Source organism: Nelusetta ayraudi, unplaced genomic scaffold, assembly GCF_046127955.1.
Source record: "Nelusetta ayraudi isolate G7.1 ecotype Tasmania unplaced genomic scaffold, CSIRO-AGI_Nayr_v1 ptg000136l, whole genome shotgun sequence".
Classification (NCBI taxonomy): domain Eukaryota; kingdom Metazoa; phylum Chordata; class Actinopteri; order Tetraodontiformes; family Monacanthidae; genus Nelusetta; species Nelusetta ayraudi.
In genome coordinates, this window is record NW_027466186.1 from 6,286,540 (window position 1) to 6,307,577 (window position 21,038).

Here is a 21,038-nt window from a genome sequence, read left to right on the forward strand (position 1 = left end):
TCCATTGCCTCCAACTCATGAAGTAGCTTGGTTATGTATGTTTTCCATTTCCAGTGTCCATTAATGTTCTCCTTTACGAACTGCAAAATGCAATGCACCTGCAACTGCTGGAACATCAGAAGTCGTTAGTCGCAGTAGCTAAAACCTTCAGAGTAGGAAAGGTAGAATCTCAGTTCTTTATAAATATAATCTTGGTTGTTTAATATGTTGTATTCCAGCACTACATCTGAATTCAAACCTGCAACAGTGCTGAAAATCCTGAGGTTTTAATGTCATATGTGGCAGTCTGGCTGTAACTTGATGGACTGCACTTCAAAGTATTAAAACCATTACTGGGATAGAAAAATAATGTATTGGGTATTGGCTTCATATCGACGTTCCAGTCTTCCAAATAGGATTTAAGCGACATCCTGCGAGGCTAGTATTGCCAAAGCATCAGTGGAAAATATCCTTGTGGAGGAAACTCGCAACAACCAAACTTTTAAATATGGCTGACTGAGGTGGAACAAATGTGAACAATCAACAAATTGGGCGGGACAAAAAAATAAATGTTACATTTTCCAAAGCAGACAGATACTTGCAGCTCGGTGAAGCAGAAAATGGAAATAGTGAAGCACTTCAAAATTGTAGGTTTAGTCAAGGCGAAGGGCCACCAAGGCAGCGTTGCCTGCGTGCGTGTGTGCGTGCGTGCGTGCGTGCGTGCGTGCGTGCGTGCGTGTGCGTGCGTGCGTGCGTGCGTGCGTGCGTGCGTGCGTGCGTGCATGCATCCATGCATCCGTGCGTGTGCGTCTTGGCTCAACATCAGCTGTTAGAGAATCATTGGCGACACTGATGTAAAATGAGCAGACAGATTCATTATTTAACACTCTCTTTGTGTTTACTGCAGCCGGCTACCTCGATTAAAAATAAGCCCAACACACCTAACACACACACACACACACACACACACACACACACACACACTAGGCAGGTTGCTGGCATGCACTGCTCTGCAGGTGGCCTGAACGACTCCCTTAAGCTGACACGGGCAAACCAAACGAAGAAGAACCTGACCATGTTCTGACCCTGTTTGAACCCTGGACCCCCCCCCCCGCCCCCGGACCCACCTGGGCCCCACGGACCCTCAGACCCCCCAGCACTTTGGAACCTCTGCGCTGTTTGCCTTCTCTCCGCTGCATGCGGTGGAAATTTGCAATTTGCTGCGACATGGGATTACATTTCTCAACTGAGCGCTACAAAGCAGCAAGCCCCGATCCGCTGCTATTACATAAGAGCCGGTGACATAACTCTCTCCAGCCTGAGTTGGTCAGGGCGCGCACAGCCACACACACACAGAGGGTGGGGGAGGCCGCGGCGCACGGCTTGTAGACGGTCGGCCCGGTCGGTCCAGCTGCACTCCTTCCCCTCTGCTGCTGCTGCTGCCTGGAGGGGGCAGTTTAGGGGGAGAATTCATTTGTTTTCCAAACAGGCGACGAAGAGGAGGTGCACCGGCGGAGAAGGTCAGGAGACGATGACTGAGGGACTCTTGGACCCGCTGTAAGGACCAGGAAGGAGGGCGCCATGGCACTTCACCTTTTCAAATGTCTGCGCCGGCCCGGGCGCTAGGAGCTCGACAACAGGTTAGAAGATGCGAGCGAGCTGGAAGTTTGTGTCAGAGTCAAGTGGCACGAGGAGGAGTTTTAGAAAAAAGAAACTGTCTGAAATGAGTGTGTGTTTCTGTGATAGAGAAAGAGAGGCAGGCGGGTGTGTGATTTCCACGGGAGAGTTATGGACTATGAGGAGCTCGACGTGTCGCCCGCTGACACTCCCATCAAAAGAGGTAAGATGATCGATCCATCGACTGCTCGGCTCTCGTGTGGGGAGATAAAGGTTCAAACTGCGGCACGTGTGGGCTGATTCAGTCAGTGTGAGCTGCAAATAGGCTGCAAATTTTATTTTTCATCAATTCAGTCGCATTAGTAGTGCATTCAGTCAGTAATTTCACATCCCAGTGCGATGCTGCCCTGATCTCCCAGCATGCCGTTTGCGCTCACCTGCTGACTCGGTCCCGCCCTGCCACAGTGTGTTCACCCTTATCTTCTTCTACTTTCGCTCTCATCCCTCTTTACTCCAGTAACCCTCCTCATCCGCTGCCCGCTGGGGTGTGGTTAAGGTTCTGTAAATGGGTAAGAAAGGCAGTAAGCCGAGGTAATCCTGCGGGGATTACATCTTATTTTTGCCTGTGTTTCTGCCGGGGCCTTTCTATTCAAGGCCTCTCCCTCGGCTAAAGTCAAACTGTTGGCAACCCGGTGCGCTGCCTCCCTGGGAACAATTGCGGCCTCGGCAGTGCAAAGTGAAAATGTGACTAACGAGTCACCCTCTCCAAGGCGGCACGGCCGCAGCTCGCTACAACCGCAGCACTCGCTTGTTGATCCACGCAGTCTCAGTGGGAGGTGAGGTGGCTCGAGCAAATCATGCAAACCCTCGTGTTTCTATTACTGGTCATTATTATTATACTCGCTCAGGAGGTAGAGCGCGTTGTCCAGTGTCCCAAGGCTTGGCATACACTGTGCGCCCACACTGGCCGGTGTTTATTGGAGCGAGTGTTGGCTGGTGGTTTGGCGCAGATTGGCAGCCACCTTTCCGTCAGAGCAGCTGTGGCAGTTTGGAATATAACATCAGGGTATTTCCTACCGATTTGAAAAAGTCGCATCTATGCTAGTATGCCGAGAGAGGAGAAATGTGAAAACGGCAAATGCGAGCTATAGATAAGATAAGATTTAGCTGAACTCAGGCTCAGTCATTTATCTATTTCCCCCCCCACATATTCCCCCTTGCTTTCTGTAGTTACCTGCTGCTCTTTTATCAGTGACACAAGCAGATGTGGCGATTTCAATTTGAGTACAGTATGTTCTTCTTTTGATTTTTGGAGGAAGTCTGTGCTAAACCAAACACTGTTGGGTTTTTTATGTTTCCTGGATAAATGGCTGCAATCCCGAATGCTTTAACCTGCTTCAAGTTTAGTTTCAGCGTGGTGGTTGCACTGTTTTGCATTCTGCTGAAATGGCTCTTTTAAAGGTGAGGTGTTTCAGTTTTTGTGGCTACTGTGGCTTGCCCAGTTGCTCCACATAGCTTTACCTCCTGCCTGTCAGGTAAAAGCCTGTACTGTAGACCCATTGCCGAACGCGGCCCCTTTCGATGGCAAACCCTCACTGTCTACAAAGTGGAATGAATAAGGAAGAAAATCGTGAAATTGGATTACATAAATCATTTTATTATTATTTTTTTTTTTAATCCTCCAGTCCTTCCAGTAAATACAGAAATCATCACAAAAAAAGGAAGATAAATGCAATCAGGACGTACATTTTATGCCATAATATATCTTTTTTTTGTATTAAAAGAAAGAAGGTGTTTATTCAGTAAACCTATGGTGTTGCTCCTTGGCACAGTCATCTTCTGATATTTATCAACTGATTTTGTATATAATTTAAGTATAAATCTTTTTTCATTTCAATTTACCGTCATTTTTTTTCACCATTTAACACACCTTTTTACACCAGAAGAAAAAAACCAATAGAGCCTCGAGTTTACATTTCCTGGAATGACCAAAGGTGTCCTGACATTTTATCCTGACTCATGGGTATAAAACTGTTGAATTGTTGCCGGTGATTTACTTGACGTGGTCTTTTTAAAGTCGTTAAGTTGTCAAAGCCGCTCATTCATTTCATCTGATCCGATCTGCAGGTTTTATTTCTTGTTTGCGTTCATCCTGTCTGGTGGCCGACTCTCAGGCTTCAGTGGTCCTCGCTACTGTTATGTAACTCAGCAACTGTCCGTTCAGCAGTCGGCTTAGACGTCAAAGTGTGGGGATGGAAGTGGGATTCCAAATGTTGCGTTGAAATGTGTTGTAGACATGATTGATGTAGTGTGTGTGTGTGTGTGTGTGTGTGTGTGTGTGTGTGTGTGTGTGTGTGTGTGTGTCAGTGTGCATGTGCGCGTGCTGTACACGTTTGCATGCCCGCTCACGCAGCGGTACGTTCATGGCCTGACTGGCAGGTGTGCCCTGTGTGTGCGCACGCTGTGTTACATTTAGATCATATGGTGAGTGAGGTCGGAGAGTGCACTTTACTCTTTTTTTCCACCGTCCAACCACCGTCCACAACCCCTTCCTCCAAGTTCTGTGAATTTTTTTTGTTCAACCTTTTAGTAACATTTCAGATGTTTCATTGACAACAATCGCACAGCGTCACTGATCGAGATGTAACTGATCTAGCCTGAACTGCACAGTGTGTTTCTGTGTTTGCTTTTTTCCTTTTATTTCCATAAATGTCTTCAAAATCACGAACTGCTCATCATCTCCTCAGCCCCAAAAAATGTATATTATTGTCCGTAACATAGTTATTAGGTCTAACAACATCCATGTGTTGTAGGAATGCTTCTTCTTCTGAGTTACTTCAGAATTTTACATTTTTCTTTAATTTTTCTGGCCCTTTCCTTTGCTCAGGAAGGAATGAAATGTTTACATTTTCCGCGCTCGCTCGCTCGCTCGCTCGCGTGCACTGCTCTCCTTTTCATTCCATGCTTTCTGCTTATGAAGCAAAACAGATTTGATGATGGAAGGAAAAGAGTGGTAACCACACAGGGCCTGATCAGGCACCAGACCGCTGCCGGCTAGATCTCTGCCTTCCATTGATGCTTATCTTTCCCCCCTTCAAACACACATTTGCACTCAAATAACACCCCCCCCCTCCCTTCAACCCACCTTTTCTTAGACCCTCCACGCATTTACCCACGCACGCTGCTACTGAGACTTTCTCACAATTGTGGTCAAACAGGCAGTCAAGAAGAAAGGCTTCATGGATTGCTTCATAGACGCCCACCTTCCTCTGTCTTTGTCTCCTCTGTGCGCGTTGGTGCCTAAAGAGTCAGACAAGTGCAGCGTCGACACACGCCGACACAAGTCTTCACAATCACAGTACGCTGGCGTGTCATCCAGACACGGCTCACCTTCGAAAAGCCTAAAACTAAAAAACACTGGTGAAGCACTGGGCCTCTTTGAAACGGCTACCAAAGACTGGTCAGTGGTGTCACTGCTGGATCACTTTGAACTACTCAATAATAATAATAATAATGGTAATAATAATAATAATAATAATAATAATAATAATAATAATAATAATAATAATAATAATTGTTGTTATGGTGATGATGATAAATTCAATCCTACTGTTCAGCATTCAAAGGAGATGAAATGAAATATAAAATACGTACTTTGTTTAGACAAATTCACTGAAAATGAATAACTGCTGCATTTTCATTAGCTAAAAATGACATGATTATATCGCCATAAAGAGGTGGTTGACTTGTAAAGATGAGGCGCCTCCATGCACCTCCAGTAGCTCAGATCCTGGTTCTGCACGTTGGCGTTTCCTGGTTTTAGCGCCGACACCACAGCTTCCATGAAAAGATCTTTTCTGGCATCAGAAAACGAGTCTGGGCGCCAACATTGTTTGCAGTTCTCTTGTTTTGCACTCTGGGCCTTTGCAGGCTTTGCATGGACTCTTTAGCGTTAAGAGTTTGTATTTGTGCTCAACACACTTACATGACTGGATGCAGCAGCAAGAAGAAAGACATCGGAGGCTGGCAGAACTGAAACAAGGAGTGAGAAACAAATTCATGTGAAGTGACCATTAAGCTACAGTCAATGTATGAAAATTATTTTAGCTTCTTGTAGAGAAATTCCACCTGAAATCTCTTGTCATTATACTGCAGGACAGGCAGAAATGAACAGAGAGCAGGACTCTGACGCTGCTGTCAGTCAACGTGCTTCTCTAAACAGCATGAAGTTGACGTGCAACTGTGTGAAAACCGTGTTTGACGACGAGTTCCAGTCGACACAGAAATGTTGATCTCTGTTGCCAACTCGTGGTGTTTGATTGACTGCACTGTGGATTTCTTCAACTGTGCAACAAAACTCAAGTGTGACATTGCGTTGATTTATTATTTGTTCCTCTCTCTCAGGGGGAGTCGTGTCCAAGAAGATTCATCTGAGTAAGTTCACTACCTGTGAGTGTGTCGTGTGTACGTGTGCGTCGTGTGTGCGTGTGTGTCGTGTGCATGTGTGTGTCGCTGCGATGTTGCTTGTGTTTGTGCTAGATATTTGTGCATGCATTGTGGTCGTTCATAGCCACTCAACATACGACGGTGCACCTGTACAGCCAGCAAAGGCGCGCGCGCGCGCGCACACACACACACACACACACACACACACAGTTATAAAATACCAGATATGGCTTTGGGATCTGAGTGCAGATGCAAAATGATAATATCTTCATCTTTTTTTAACTTGTTGGTTTAACACTCTCAGCCACAGCTTTAGCGCACCTGGCTCTCACGCAGGGTGGGTGCATGAGTACACCACATACCTCTGTTTTAGCTGGAGTGGTGATAAAAAAAAATCAACCAAGTATTTAAAAATAATGACTTAAATGACTGTTTTGTGGGAGAAAGTGTGGAACCAGAATCGGCCAAGTTCGGGAATCATTTGGCATTTTATTTTGAATACGATCGCGGAGGTTCTTGGAGGGCTAAAGGAAATTTAATTTTTGTTTTGCAAACCAAGTGTGTTTTACGATAATGAGGCTTTTGGCACTTTTTTGCATTATTTATTGTTTGAGTAAATATTTCATAAGTTTTGGAAATTTTCTTTTGCTTTTTCTTCTTCTATTTTTTTCTTCTTTTTTTCTTCTTCATCCTCTTTTTATTTATTAATTTTTTATTCTTTTTACAATTTTTTGCTCAATTGTAGCAGGAGACGTTGCACATGCTTTCAACCAAATCCACTGAAATTTAAGCTTAATTTGAGAACATTTGAAAAGAAGTGAACTCTTCTCGTCTTGGGATTAAGATCAATGTGAAACTGTAGCGTTGCTGCATTAGCTTCAAATGTATTTTCTGATAACTTGTCCACGGAAGGAAACAGAAAAAAAAAGATCAGAAAGGACAACCATCAGTTTAACCCTGCAGCTTTACAAGCCTGCCGACTGAGCAGGACTACAAAAAATTTCTCAAGGTTGGCAGACAGTGAAAAAGTTGTATTTTTCCCTCGATGTGATGTTATGTGAGTTGAGGTGAGTTGAGGTGAGGGGGTGAGGGACCTTCCAGGGCAGGGACAGTCCCCCCCCTTTCTCTACATCTCCCCTCAGTCTCTCTCTCTCTCTCTCTCTCTCTCTCTCTCTCTCTCTCTCTCTGTGTCTCTGTCTCTCTCTCTCACACACACACGCACGCACACACACACGCACACACTCACAAACACACATGCACACTCAAGGAAGGTGAGGCGGTGACTGTCACTCAAAAGTCTGAATGCGTGCAGCAAAAGTGCAATGAGCCGCCGAGCTTGCCTGCCTGCCGGAGGACGAGCGAGCCAACAGGTGGAGCGCTGATTGAGAAAAGAAAAGAAAAGAAAAAACAACGCAAAAAAAAAAAATTGTGTCTAACGAGAGTGTTTGGCGGCAGAGCAGCAGCATAAGCGAGTGAGCGAAAGTGGGACAAGAGCCTGAGACGAGTGAAGGAAGGAGTGAGGATGATGCGAGGTAGGGATCAAGTTTGTTGGTGTGTGTGTGTGTGCGTGTGTGTGTGTGTGTGTGTGTGTTCGTTTGTGTGTGTGGGAAGCACAATCAAAGATGTTTATCAATCAAATAATTTTGCCGCGACCATCGATTGTGTGCATCCGGCCAACCCGCCTCTCGTTCATATTTGTGATTTTTCAAAGCGAGAAAACTCGCACGTCTCCACCGTGGCGCCAAATATTATTACATCAGTTTCACTTGTTCAGCTTCGCTATGTGAAAGTTTCCTCTCATGATACCTACATGAAAAAATGGTGCTGTGTCAAAAGGTTAAAAGTTGCTCAAAGCTTTGGCTTTGAACGTGGAGCCACTGTTACATCTCTTTCTTTTGGCTTTGTTTCTACCTCAGCAGTTATCGTGCTGGTTCTCACCGTCCGTGCACCAAAAGTTAAGTGGGCCACTCCACAGCTTTTTGCCGTCGGCGACAGTTGGCAAACGTTCTCACAGATTTGAGTTTTTCAGTTTAAAGGTTTGAATATCGTGACTCACACCCTGGGCTTTGATGCTCTTGAGATTTGAATCATGCCAGCGATATTCGTGGCCTCTCGTCCTCCCACATATCCAGAGCTGCCGCCCCGAGCTCGCTAGAAACGTTGAGAAACTCGGGGCTTGAACCTTAAAAGGAGAAACACGTTGAATTATGTTTCAATAACGAAGCAACAGGCCGAGCAATTTCTCGTTTCAGCGGGCGAAAATAAGACATATTGAAGGTCGGATGTAAAATTCAAGAGGGTACAAACTGCTTTTGAATTAGACTTTGACTGCGTTGAACTGAACGTTCAAACTGACGAGACAAATGGGGGGGGGGACGACTGCATCACGACCGCAGTGCATCGGCTTGATTTGACCGACTCGACATAGGATGCAGAGGAAATACTTCAGATGCTTCCAAAATGTCCAAACGACAACAAATAATGAGGGTGTTTTGTTCAGTAAAGCCAGTATGGAGCGCAGACGGAGGAGGAAGTGGAGGAAGCTAAGAGAAATAATGAGGATTGATTCAGCCTCACCGTTGAGTTTGCTTCTCTCTCCGGCAACCACACACACACACACACACACACACACACATGCAGCTGTTGCTTAGATGGCGCCGAGATGCAGCAGATCTTTGCTATGCAGCTGCATGAGGACACCTTGATTGTAAAGATAAAGGAAGCTCCCGTCGCCAAACACCTTCAGATTCTGCAGTGTCCCACTGAATGAGTTGAATTCTCCACCGTTTCACACCGACGCCACATTTGACGCCATCGCGACATTACACACATTTCAAAAGGGCTTTGTTGCTTTGTTCGGAGGGGGGATTCCTGCATTCAACCCTATACAGTTGCCCTATCTTAAAGGATTTCCTTGTTCCTCTGGGTGCACAGACTTGCAACGCGCTTCCTGAGGCACAAAAAAGCGTTTGGCTTCAGATCAAAGACGAGATCAAAATCGCAGGTGACACATTCCCCCCGAAAGTATGGTAACAGTCGGGCTGATTCACACTCTTGTCAAGCGTCAAAACACAACCTCTGTCAAACACCCCCAAACTCACTTCACACTTCAAAGAGAAATATGGTGAATCTGATGCTAATTAGTGTTAAAATTGTCATTTGTTGTCTCTGTTAAGGTGTGCGTGTATAGTTTTCATCCTTTGTTGTCTCTCACCGCCAAGTGGTGGATTACAGTTATGAGGACGTGTCTATGTTAACTCCCACCAGTGCTTCACACTAAATTTAATGATCCATAACCAGACTTGTGAGTGAAGTGATTACGGAAAAGCAACTTACGGCCGTCATTATTATTAAGATGATGTTGTTGTTTTTTTTATTATTTTAATAACCCCTGTTCAATAACTCACCGCCATAAATGATGACATTTTCTGAGGCAAAAGTGATTACAAAAGGCATTTTCTCATTTTATTTTAGCCAGTCTAGAAACGTTTTGCAATTTTAAAAGTCAAACAAACTATTCCTGTGTTTTAATGTCCGCTTTTTTAGACTGCATTTAATTAATTGTACTATTAAACAATTTAAATTAACAATTTAATCAATTTCATGATCTTATATTTTCATATTTCAGTTGGGACGCACAGTTGCATTATTCACAATATTTACCGTGATTTTATTTAAATTTACGCAAAAAAAAAAATCTTTCATGTCAAACATTTTTGCCATATTTCCTCACCAATAAAAAAAGAATTAAGTGAATAATTTGTCAGTAATTTAAATGTATTGACATGATAATTGATCATTGCCATTTACAGTGTGATACTTATTCTTTGCAATTTCATTTACTGTGAAAACAAGTTTTGGGGGGTTGTCAAATTGCAGTCTTTTGGATTCTTAACTTCTCATGACCGCTTATTTATTTCACCTTTGTTTAAGAAGGATAAAAATGGTATCCTGTTCAAGACGGGCAGCCCCAAGTTAAAACAACAACAACAATAACAACAACCACCGCCGTACAAGTGCAAGTAAAAGTGCCAACATCAGCGATGTGCAGCGACAATTTGGATTTGCAGTTTTCAGAAAGTTTCTTCCTGTATCAGGGCCAGAATACTGCCATGGAACTGTACCGCTGTTAGTTTATGCAGCAGGAAGTCTTTAGGTTAAAATGCATATAAGAGGGTACCAGTACAGTGGTTGCCTTCACAGCTTTCACAGTTCAAATGACACAATGTCATTGCAAATTAACAACCTGAAACAAATTTTGCGGTGGTGACTTTACGCTTAACAATCAGTCTGAGAGCAGCACGGTCGAGGGCATCAAACACATCCCTGGCCTGGGCAGCGGCCTGCAAACATGACAATGAGGTAGAACAGTAGCCGCAACAGTGGCCTTTTTTGCGTAAGAAATATTAGTAATAGAATTTAATCTAAGCTTTAGAGGGCAGAGTCTATGTAAGGTCAAAATCAATGCCTCCTTTTTTCTTTTTTTTTTTATGTGTGCGTGTGTGCGGGCATGTGTGTGTGTGTGTGTGTGTGCATGACGATGTATACAAGCTTTGTTTGCAGCCTTGGTTGCATGTGTACCAAAGATAAGCTTCCGTCAGAGGAAAGTTGAGGTTTTTCGTCCGTTTACAGTGCAGGGAGCAGAATGCTGACGAAGTGACTTGAGGCTGAGTGATGAGTTGAGCAGTAGCAGAAGTCTGCTGCGTGCCCCCCCATCCCTCCAATACGCACGACATTGCAAGTCGAAATGAAGAAATGAAACATTTCCACTGGTTTTATTCTCCTTTTTGTTGTTGTACTAATGTTGTACTTATTTCATTGGAGATTGTGGCAAAATGATGTGTGCACATTGACTGTGTTACAGGCCTGTTCAGCCTCGCCATTGAATTGTATCCACGTTTATCGTAGTTGATCTTAAGAATCACCAAATCTAGAACTATTTGCCAATTTTTTTTACGAGAAACGTCCCGTTTCGTCGCGTGATCTTCCGTGACTTCTATCTGCTGTTTTGACAGTCAACCTTCGGCTGACAAAAAGACATTTTTTGAGGTGAAAGCGTGAAAACCCTTGTAAAGTCTAAGGTGCTGATGAAAGACCCAAAGTTGCAGGCGTGTGGCAACACCGTGGTGTGCGGAAGCGTGGGAGGTGGCACTCTTATTTTTGACTGACAGACCAGAATATTTCCAGCGGTGCACGTCTACAGTAGACAAACACACTTTTTCACACCACGCGGCGTGAGACGCTGATTTCAGCTGGAGATGGATGAGATTGATTGTTTGGCTTGCAGCATTTCACCCGAATTTGAATGTGTTGATGCGGCTTTGTGCGCTGCTCAGGCTGCCGGTTTCACACTGTTCTGTTGACAATGACACGTGGCGGACATACAAACTGGACGCTGTGGACTAGATTGCAGAGAGAAAAATTATCAATATTTCACCGCTGAAATTGAGCACTGCACGACTGCAACAACTGCTGGTAAGAATACTGCAAACGTAACTGGAAAAGGGGCCTTTATGTGATTTCATATCACTGCGTGTTCTAACACGTCCACCACAATAACGACCTCAGCAGTTTCCAGTGCAGCGAGCAGCGACCCACCGCCGGGCCAACTAGGGTGCATCTGGAGCATCACCCTTTCGTTGCCGATGTCAAGCGCCGATATAAGCAGACGATACTGTAAGCCAGAGGATTATTTGAATTTCAACTAAGGCAACCGACCGTGTTCGGGCGACCATTTGACCTGATTTGCCTCGAGGCCCATTGCTTGTCAACGCAGAGAGGAAAAGACGAGATTTGCAGGCACTAGAACGACAGGGTGGTGCAACCTGCTCGTAAACAAGGAGCAGGGAAACAACGTGCGTAGCGGGCACTGTGTCGTCACTTTCTGCCCTTTGCGTCATTGCGGTTGCTGGTGTACGGAGCAATTTTTTTTCGTTTGTCCCTATAATCTGAATATTGCACACACACACACAAAAAAAAAGAAAAGCGGTTTGCAGCAGTGAGACACAACTGGAGGAAATTCAGTCAATACAAATTTAGGTGTGGATGAGCTGTCGTAAATGAATGAATGAATGAATGAAAGCTATTATTTCAAACATGTATGAGTAGAAAAACAAACAAACAAATATAAATAAGTAACAAAAACAAAAGGACAAATGAAAACTTTTAAATCAGTCGAGTCCAAATGACAACAAATGAAGATAAACTCTAGCATGCGCGGCTCTTCAGGCGCACTGGCGATACGCTGCTGGTGAAAGGCGCTAATTGAAGAAATTCATGCGGTTGAAGCCTTTATCAGGCGACTTTATCAGACGGCTGGAGATGTTGGGTTTGATTAATGGAAATCTGTGGCTTGAGACAGTCAGAGGAGACAACAGAGCAGATGATTGTGGCTCAGCGACTTTAAACTCTTGCACTTTGCCATCCATCTAATTCAAGAGCTGAGAGAGCTGAGAGTCATTGGAGAGACGCTCCGGTGCGCATGCTGTAGGAAGAGCAGCGATTGTGATGGCTGTGTTTGTTTATGTGTAAAGGTGAATGTATGTATATGAACAGTGAAAGGTTGTGGGTCACAGTGGATTTCCTGTTGTTTGTGGTTCACAATAAGAAATGAGATATACAGAGAGAGAAAAAACTCTTGAGACCACTCTTTCGTTTTTTCCCGCTGACAAAAGCACAATCGCTGCCGCCGCCGCTCATTCTTGTAGATTGAAAACTCAATAGTGATGTTCAGTCTGCAGAGGAGTTTCCTCTCTTTCATGGTTTCGTCCACTGATATCGTATGGAGTCATTCAACCAATAAAATAAGTCCAATACAACCTCAAGGTTCATTTGTTTTTCTGTCTATTAGCGCTCACTCCAGAGGCATGTGGGCCTTTCTGTCTTGGCTGCTTGTTCCTCACTGCAGTACTGCGCAGTGTTTTATCGTTGGAGCGTAGTGGTTGTGTTTTCAGATCGGCTGCCCCCCCACATCTCGTGATCCCTGCGGCACCAGACAAAGGAGGGCACACACTGACACACTAACACACTCCTGTGATCAAACCTGACACACTTAATGTGCGGGAAACACAGAAACAAGTTCAACGGCGGCGGCGCCAACGAGCCCGATGCACGAGGACTTTTTCACACTTTTAGTTTTGTAAGGATGGAGGAGTGAAGCGTTTGAAACAACCGGCCATCTCCACTTCCTGGTTGTAAAAAAAAATAGAGTGAAATACTCTGAGAAATTAGATTTGCAGAGACCAGGCTGCATCGTCTATTGGTTTATTCGACACAAACATCCAGGAAATAGGATGTACAGCCTCTCACTAGAAGTGTTTATTTCACAAAGTCATTGAGACCAAAAAAATGCCACAAAAACCGAGGTGTGAGAGCACTGAGAGATCAGGGGCATGGGGGGTGGGGGTGAGCAGGGGATGGCCATTACTGGCAGTGATGAGGGAGACGGAGCACATTACTGGCAGCTGTGTCCTTTATGAGCGAGACAGAGAAGGATTCACTAAGAAAGAAGAGACATGAAAGAGGGGGAGTCAGAGTGAAAGAGAAGTCTGGCAACCACTTGAAAGCAGTCTGAGGTTGACACCTTTGCGTTCTCCGCCTTTCTCCATTTGAAAATATTCCACGTCCTCAGAAGGCTCTGTCCTCCTAGTATTTGATGTTATTTTGCTGATTTACTATTAAGGCAACGGCGATGGGAGGAAAATACCCTTTTGGTTTACTGCACAGACGCTGATAAACATTAAAGGGGAAGTACAGCAAACAGAGAGAGAGAGAGAGAGAGAGAGAAAACATGACCCAGGTTCGTTTCTTGGGTCTTCAGAGATTAGTAAGAGAATAATTTTGATAACATGGCACTGATTTTTCGTTATCTTGGCCATTGCAGTCTTCTGTTGGGCTGTCGGTGCGGTTCAGGCGTTACTGTTGCTGTATTACTCTGTGTGACGGTTAGGTGGCGTCTGAGAAGCCGAAAGCCCGACTGCCGCACGTTAACGTCTCGCCTCCTGTGCCCCTTTCAGCCCAGATTGAAGTTATCCCATGCAAGATCTGTGGTGATAAGTCCTCTGGAGTCCACTATGGTGTCATCACTTGTGAGGGCTGTAAGGTAAGAACGACGGCACTCTTGGCGTTTCCTGTCGCACACACACACACACACACACACACACACACACACACACACACACACACACAACAAAAACAGCGTACCAGTTGTGATGTCAGTGTAGAATCCCAAAACCCAGAGCGGATCCACCCTATGGGCTGCTGCATGGTGAAACAGCATGGCCGTCCACCTGCTTACAAGTGATCTGCTCTTTGTGGAACAACAATTTTTTGTTATTATTAATTAAAAAAAAACCAAAACATGACAGTTATTCATTCTCAAGACTAAAAACTGAAAATAACTTCGCCTTAGAAGTTGAACATATAACATCCTATTTGTTTTGTACGTACAAGAGCTTGGGGCTGTGTGAACAGCAAACTGCATTTGTAACTTATTTGGTGACTTGTTTTATGTTTATGACGTTTTAAATAATATTTTGAGTGGCTCCTTGGAGGTTTGGCTCGGTCCATCTATAATAGCAATCTCCTTGAAATGATAACTTGCAGCCAAAAGCATCTGAAAGAGCACCCGAAGATTTTGCCGAACGCAATATTGATGCATTTTCTCTCCCCAACTTATCCTGACAGCGCTGAACACGATACCCCTGCTGGACCCAACTGAATTTTTCAAGATGAGATATAAAAAAACAGTAGTTAATACATTTTGGTGACCAGTTCTGCCATGCTTCATCCCTGCAGGGTTTTTTCCGCCGCAGCCAGCTGCCTACTGTCTCCTACTCCTGCTCCCGGCAGAGCAACTGTCAGATCGACCGCGCCAGCCGCAACCGCTGCCAGCACTGCCGCTTGCAGAAGTGCTTGGCCCAGGGCATGAGCAGAGACGGTGAGCAGCAGCTGGACCCACCGACATCGTCTGCTCATCATCTGCAACACTTTTATTCATCTTCCTGCGTCTGTCTGTCGTTCTTGTTTTTTGGCCCCTGCCAGCGGTGAAGTTTGGCCGCATGTCCAAACGTCAGCGGGACTCTCTGATCGCAGAAGTGGAGAGGCACCGGCAGCAGCAGCAGCAGCAGCAGCAGCAGCAACAGCAGCAGCACCATCAGCATCAACATCAGCTCCAGGACAACGCCCACTCTGTCCTGTCCCACCCCAACAAGACCCGCTCCTCGCAGCTCCTGCAGCCCATGGCCTACTCCTTCGCCGGAGACCCCGAGCTGCTGTCCTACGGCCACGACGTCCACCCTTTTCTTGTGTGCTCCCCGAGTGAGTCACAGATGTCCAGCATGATCTACCGAAGCTCAGGAGTCTCCCCCACGTCCAGGTCCCAAGGGAGGGGGGACAACATCGGACACCTGGACGCGAGAGGTAAGGCTCTGCCGTGTACGCCCACTCTCCCTCTTCTCTCCTGTCGATCCTTGTCTTGATTCTTGTTTTGTTTTACTTACATCTTAGGATATGAGTCCAGACAACCATCTCATGATCTCCTGGAAAATTTTTCCTTCAACACCCTGGAAGAGTGTTACAACCTCTACCCACACTCTCTCAGGAACATCGGTGAGGAGGCAGAGCAGTTCAGTTGGACGACTCTGGAGTGAAAGCATTGAATTTATTTTGCACGATGTATTGCTGCAGCAAACATGGAAGCAGCCAAGAAAATTTGCCGTCAGGCTCCGTCTCAATCTATTCACTCCCTGAAAATGATCTGCTTCAAAGATATTACAGGAATGAAGAGCACAACCCCCTGCGTGAGATCATAGACACAGAGTCCATTGGTGGTTTCTGGGGAAGTTGTGGGATTGCAAAAAAAAAAAAATTATAGTCAGCAAGCAACAGCGTAGCAGCAGTAAGCCCGCAGAGTAGCAGGAGATCAGCATTAACCACACAAAGCTTTAGAAGCAGTAAGCACGCAGAACAGCGCTGCAGTATATGAAAGTATACACGTAGCACGTGACCGATTGAATGATCAGTGATGTTGAGACTGACGCAGTGTAACCTCTCCCACTCCCCACTCACTCAGATGAGCTGTGCACCAGCATCGTGCGCTCCCACAGAGAGACGAGCCAGTACAGGATGGAGGAGCTGCAGGCCCTCAGGTGGAAGCTGTTCAGCAGAGAGGAGATCCAGGCCTACCAGAGCAAGGTACATAGCGAGCAGGCAGCGTTGTGTCTCCCTTCAGACTTCCTCCCCCTGCGTGTGTCACCTTCACGCAGGCAGTTTCAAAAGCAGACGTTTGTTTTTCTCTTTGGCCCAAAGCTGAACCTACTTTTGAGTCACGGTGAAGAAAATTGAGTAAACCTTTTTCATCTTCACATCCCCTTGTCTGGCTTGTCTGCCTTTGATCATGACGTCTAGACTGCTTCAAATGTCAGTCCTCTAGAAAAATCTGCCCTTCCAGCAGCAAAATGTTGCTGTCCGGTGACCACACGACTGCTACAGCTCGCTGCAGATTCCAGAGCTTTTATGGAAGGACTTTTGTTTTCTCGATGCACAAATGACCCCCAACTCACCCTGCAATCTGTTCTCCTTCCTCGCCTTTCCTTAACTTTCAGCCAGTGGATGAAATGTGGCAGCACTGCGCCATCAGACTGACGGACGCCGTGCAGTACGTGGTTGAGTTTGCGAAGCACATCCCAGGCTTCCGCATGCTCAGTCAGAACGACCAGATCGCTCTTCTGAAGACCGGTATGTGTACCGTCACAGACCAGTCCAGAGTGTCTTCAAGGTCTCTCCTCCTGTCTCGTAACCAGCCTTCTGTCCTCCCCCCTCTGACGTCAGGCTCCATGGAGGTGGTTCTGGTCAGAATGAGTCGCTTCTTTCACACCGACAACAACACCGTCTTTTTCGACGGGAAATTTGCTCCGGCTGAAGTCTTCAAGTCTTTGGGTGACTATTTTTCTGCATGACGCTCCTGAGCCGAAGCTCAAACACGCACTGGTGAAATGCATTCATTGCAGAGCATCTATATGGTTGTTTATCAGCGCTCTGTGGCTTCTTCTCTTGCAGCCTGTGGAGATTTAATCACGGCAGTTTTTGACTTTGCTCATGGGATTTGTGCTCTGAAACTCACCGAGCACCAGATTGCCCTCTTCAGCGCTCTGGTGCTGATCAATGCAGGTAAGATCGATGCACCTGATGTGTGTGGCTTTCTTGGCCAACGTAATATCAAAATCTAAGTCAGAAGACACACAATGTTTGCATGGAAAGAGTTTGAGAGGAGAAAGCTTCTTTCTACCCAAACGTTTCAGAGGGAAAACTGCTTCATGCAAACTTTTATGAACATTCCAGGCAGATTTGTTTTCTTGAATTTGGTTGTCTATGACACTTTTAAGTATTACTACAATTACAGTCTTTTGCTTTTAGTGTAAATATTTCTTTTTAATTTTTTTTTTAAATAATGATAAACTTTCTCATCACTTTTGTTTCTTGCTTATACCAGATACTGTTTAAGACGTCATTTAATTTCAATATTTGAAATAGCTACTTTACAAATAACTAAGACAAAGTATGTTTACTTTTCACCAGAGGTGGTAAATAATGAAGTACAAATACTTTGTTACTGTACATAAGTAGATTTTTTCAGGTATCTGTACTTTATTTGAGAATTTCCTTTTCTTTAATGACCTTTTTACTTTTACTACCTACATTTGTACACAAATATCTGTAATTTCTATTCCTTACATTGGAGAAAAAAAAACATGCTAAGCTGGATAAAGCTGGACCATATTTTAGAGGGAGATCATTTCAGAGTGCTTTGCCTTTGAGGTGCACTTTTTAGTATGTTTTCAGTACTAATGAAATTTTTTTTAGAAAATAACATTGGTTATTGTTATTAAAACTGTAAACATCCAATAACGACTTAATGGTCATTACTGATTATTACAGTTTGATTGTATTGCAGTTGAAAAAGAAAAAAACTACAGTACTGAGTAGCAAAGTTGTTCAAAATGAAAGTGGAATAAACGTTTTTACTTTTTACTTGAATACATTTCAAAACCTGCACTTTCTTACTTTTATTTGATTAATAGAGTTGAATCAGTACTTTTACTATCTGAAAGGTATTGTTGTTGTTGTTGTTGTTTTTTTACACAAGTATCTCTGGAGGGCAGAATACGAATACTTTGCCACCTCTGCTTTTCACCTTTCTCTGCAGATCGTCCATGTCTGGAGGACAGAAGCAGGGTGCAGCGGGTGCAGCGGAGCGTGGAGTTAGGCCTCAGACACATTCTTCTCCGTGACAACCAGGAGGGTCTAATGCACAAGGTAACTCTCTCAGGCCTTTCGCTCTTCAAACTCTAACATATGAAGATCGCACCATTCTTTGCTCTGCTTGTTAATCGCTGCCTGCACGACAGCGCTGACTGACGCACTGAACGTGTCCGTGTCCTCCCTGCAGCTCTACCAGAAGATGGCAGCGTTGCGTTCACTGTGCAGCCTGCACATGGAGAAGCTGCACTGGTTCAGTCGACGCTACCCGCTCACTGTGCACTCGCTCTTCCCTCCCCTCTACAAGGAGCTGTTCGCCTCGGAGGCCGAGCTGCTGCCACGGGAACACGCACTGATCACCCAGTAGACAATCACTCTCACACGAGTTTCAAACGTCATTTTATCCTCCTCAAAGAATCTATTTTTATAATTAAGGAACTAAAATGAGAGAGCAAATTAAATGTGGCGTGTTAAATACCTGCAGAAATATTTTTGTTAGATTGTGGGAAAATATAAAATTTCTGTATTCCTTGCGGTTAAAGTGTCTCTTAACTTGGAACTGTAGGAAACTTTTATCCTCAGCTGGAATTCTTTTCTTTTTTTTTTTCTTCCTATGTGTGACGCGTTTTTATTATTCCAGTAACCGTTTGTCACTGAGCAAGCACACACAGATTTAAAGAGGCAGATCAGCAAACATCCTCTTATGAAACTTAAAAAGGCACAGACAAATGAGTAAAACAGCGTGGGGGGAAAAAAATACTGCAATCAAACAGTACAAAAGTGAGAACGAGACATTTGGCATTCGATGCATCAATAAAATCTGACTTTTTAAATAAACTTGAATCTGGGATTGACAGTAACACCACACCATGGCCTGCTGATGGGCTCTGGATTGTGTTTGTTTCTTGATTAAATGAAGATGATTCCATTATTTGAACATACCATTTGGAACTGGAAGACGTGCCTCTGTTCGTCAACCTCAGAAACCACCTGTCCAACAAGACAACCAGCCTCTTTTTGTGTCTCTAGAAATTTGTTTTTGTTGTCACAGATGGACTTTTAATCACCACAAACCAGCAGCAGTACCTCTAAAAACGTGTCCTTTGTGTTTGAATCAATCCTCACAGATTTTTTTCTATATTTTGAGCTTTGACAAGTGTGCATTAAAAATAGAAACTATTCAGTCAAAAAAAAAGTAGGTACAGTAGAATTCTTTTACGCTTTGTGAAATCTATACCTTTTTTCCCTCGACATGTCTTTGAGTAAAGCCATCAGAAGTGATTTCTCAGCATTAAACACGGTATGACTGCATGTACTTCTCCCCTTTCTGCAAGCAGCGATTCCATGAAAATCTTTTAATAAATTGCTGGCAATAAAAGGAAATGTGATTATCTTTGGCAATTTTTCTTCCGCACAAACTTTATCTCAAATAACGTAATTCTGACGTGAAGGCCTATCTGTTTATGGATGATACAGGGATTTGTCTGCCCCAGAAACTGAATTTGATGATTCAACAGCACAGCACACAGAAAATATCAGTCATGGATGATTAGACTTTTGCAAAACTCTGCCAAGGAAACTTTGTCTGAGACAGGACTGTCGCAACACAAGAAAAGAGGAAGAAAAAGACTGGAAAACTATAAACAGCCGACTGGGAGTCTGGCCTGCTGAGTTACGCTGTGCACAATGGCTTGTTTGAAACACAGCCGTCTTAATAAGCCCCATATGTTTTTTATTTGGTATTATTTACTGGTTTGAGAAGAGTTCAAGTAGACTTTGACAACAGGGCCACAGAAAACCTTCTAAATTCCCTGGAAATAAACATGTTGACAACTGTTGCCTTTGCCTGAGGTTTCATAACTTTTCCTGCTGCTTTTCACTCACGAGTCATGTAGCTTGGTGACACAAACAAACATCACTTGACTCATTGCTCAAGAAAGATGAAAAAAAAAGTCAAACTTTAAGGTCACGTTTATATTTTGCAGAGAAGCATTTCTCTGCAGGCATGTCTGCGTTTGTTTGCTCTCGGCCTTGTTGGGAGTATTTAAGCTGGGATGAATAATATTTCCGGACTCTTGTATCTCACATCTTGAAACCCCTGATAACAAAATGTGCTGTGCATCATGGAAAATTTGTGGGCAAAGCAACGAAGGCAGGATAATCAGTCCACTTTAAGCTGTGGTCTGTTGAGGGCAGACTGTGGAAACACAGACTTTAGCTGCTCAAGGAGTTGTTCTGGACTGTTTACAGGAAGGGGAGGGAGAGCAGGGAGGGCTGTCAGACTGAATCACTCGGTCGCACTGAAGTATGCAAGGCCACTGTGACCCTGGACCCACACATGCTGACAAAATTAACATCTTCTTTCTTCTTCTCTTTTTGGCTGTTCCCTACAGGGGTCGCCACTGCAAATCATCTGCCCCCAATTAACCCCCTTCCCCTGCGTCCTCTTCTCTCACATCTGACTTCACTTCTGCCCTCTTTCACCTCATCCATAAATCTCATCTTTGCTCTTCATTCAGGCCTGGTAATTCCAACCTCAGCATCCTTGTACAAATAAAGAATGGGACTAAATCACAACCCTGCAGATGATATACACTAGGCCTTTAACATGATTAAAATGTTGTGAGACATTGTAGGAGGATGCATAAAGGCACAGCAAGTTAAGTTTCCCCAAGTTGGTCAGGTGGTTTTGAGACAACATTTACATTTATAGTTTAGTTTTTAGCTATACGTTATAT

The 21,038-nt window shown here is 44.4% G+C and overlaps 1 protein-coding gene across 2 annotated transcripts; it reads left to right on the forward strand.

The window, feature by feature from the left end:
- The first annotated feature begins 1,168 nt into the window (after positions 1-1,168).
- On the forward strand, positions 1,169-19,689 carry rorc (RAR-related orphan receptor C). 2 transcript variants are annotated; one of them, XM_076012617.1, is made up of 13 exons: positions 1,169-1,619; positions 1,726-1,819; positions 6,001-6,030; positions 14,058-14,143; positions 14,839-14,980; positions 15,085-15,462; positions 15,550-15,651; positions 16,115-16,236; positions 16,647-16,779; positions 16,873-16,980; positions 17,101-17,211; positions 18,248-18,357; positions 18,491-19,689. In XM_076012617.1, exons 1-13 carry the CDS (start codon positions 1,581-1,583, stop codon positions 18,665-18,667), a joined length of 1,632 nt encoding a protein of 543 aa, XP_075868732.1. In that variant the 5' UTR covers positions 1,169-1,580; the 3' UTR covers positions 18,668-19,689. The 2 variants fall into 2 exon arrangements, with proteins under 2 accessions (XP_075868732.1, XP_075868733.1); XM_076012618.1 differs by lacking the exons at positions 1,169-1,619; positions 1,726-1,819; positions 6,001-6,030 and adding an exon at positions 7,286-7,574.
- The last annotated feature ends 1,349 nt before the right edge of the window (positions 19,690-21,038 follow it).

What these genes read in the sequence shown, in the direction of transcription:
- rorc (XM_076012617.1), top strand. Translation starts at nt 1,581, where the DNA reads ATGTCTGCGCCGGCCCGGGCGCTAGGAGCTCGACAACAG. An exon ending in TCACTTGTGAGGGCTGTAAG is followed by an intron (nt 14,144 to 14,838) that starts GTAAGAACGACG and finishes TCATCCCTGCAG; the next exon opens with GGTTTTTTCCGCCGCAGCCA. An exon ending in TCCAGGCCTACCAGAGCAAG is followed by an intron (nt 16,237 to 16,646) that starts GTACATAGCGAG and finishes CTTAACTTTCAG; the next exon opens with CCAGTGGATGAAATGTGGCA.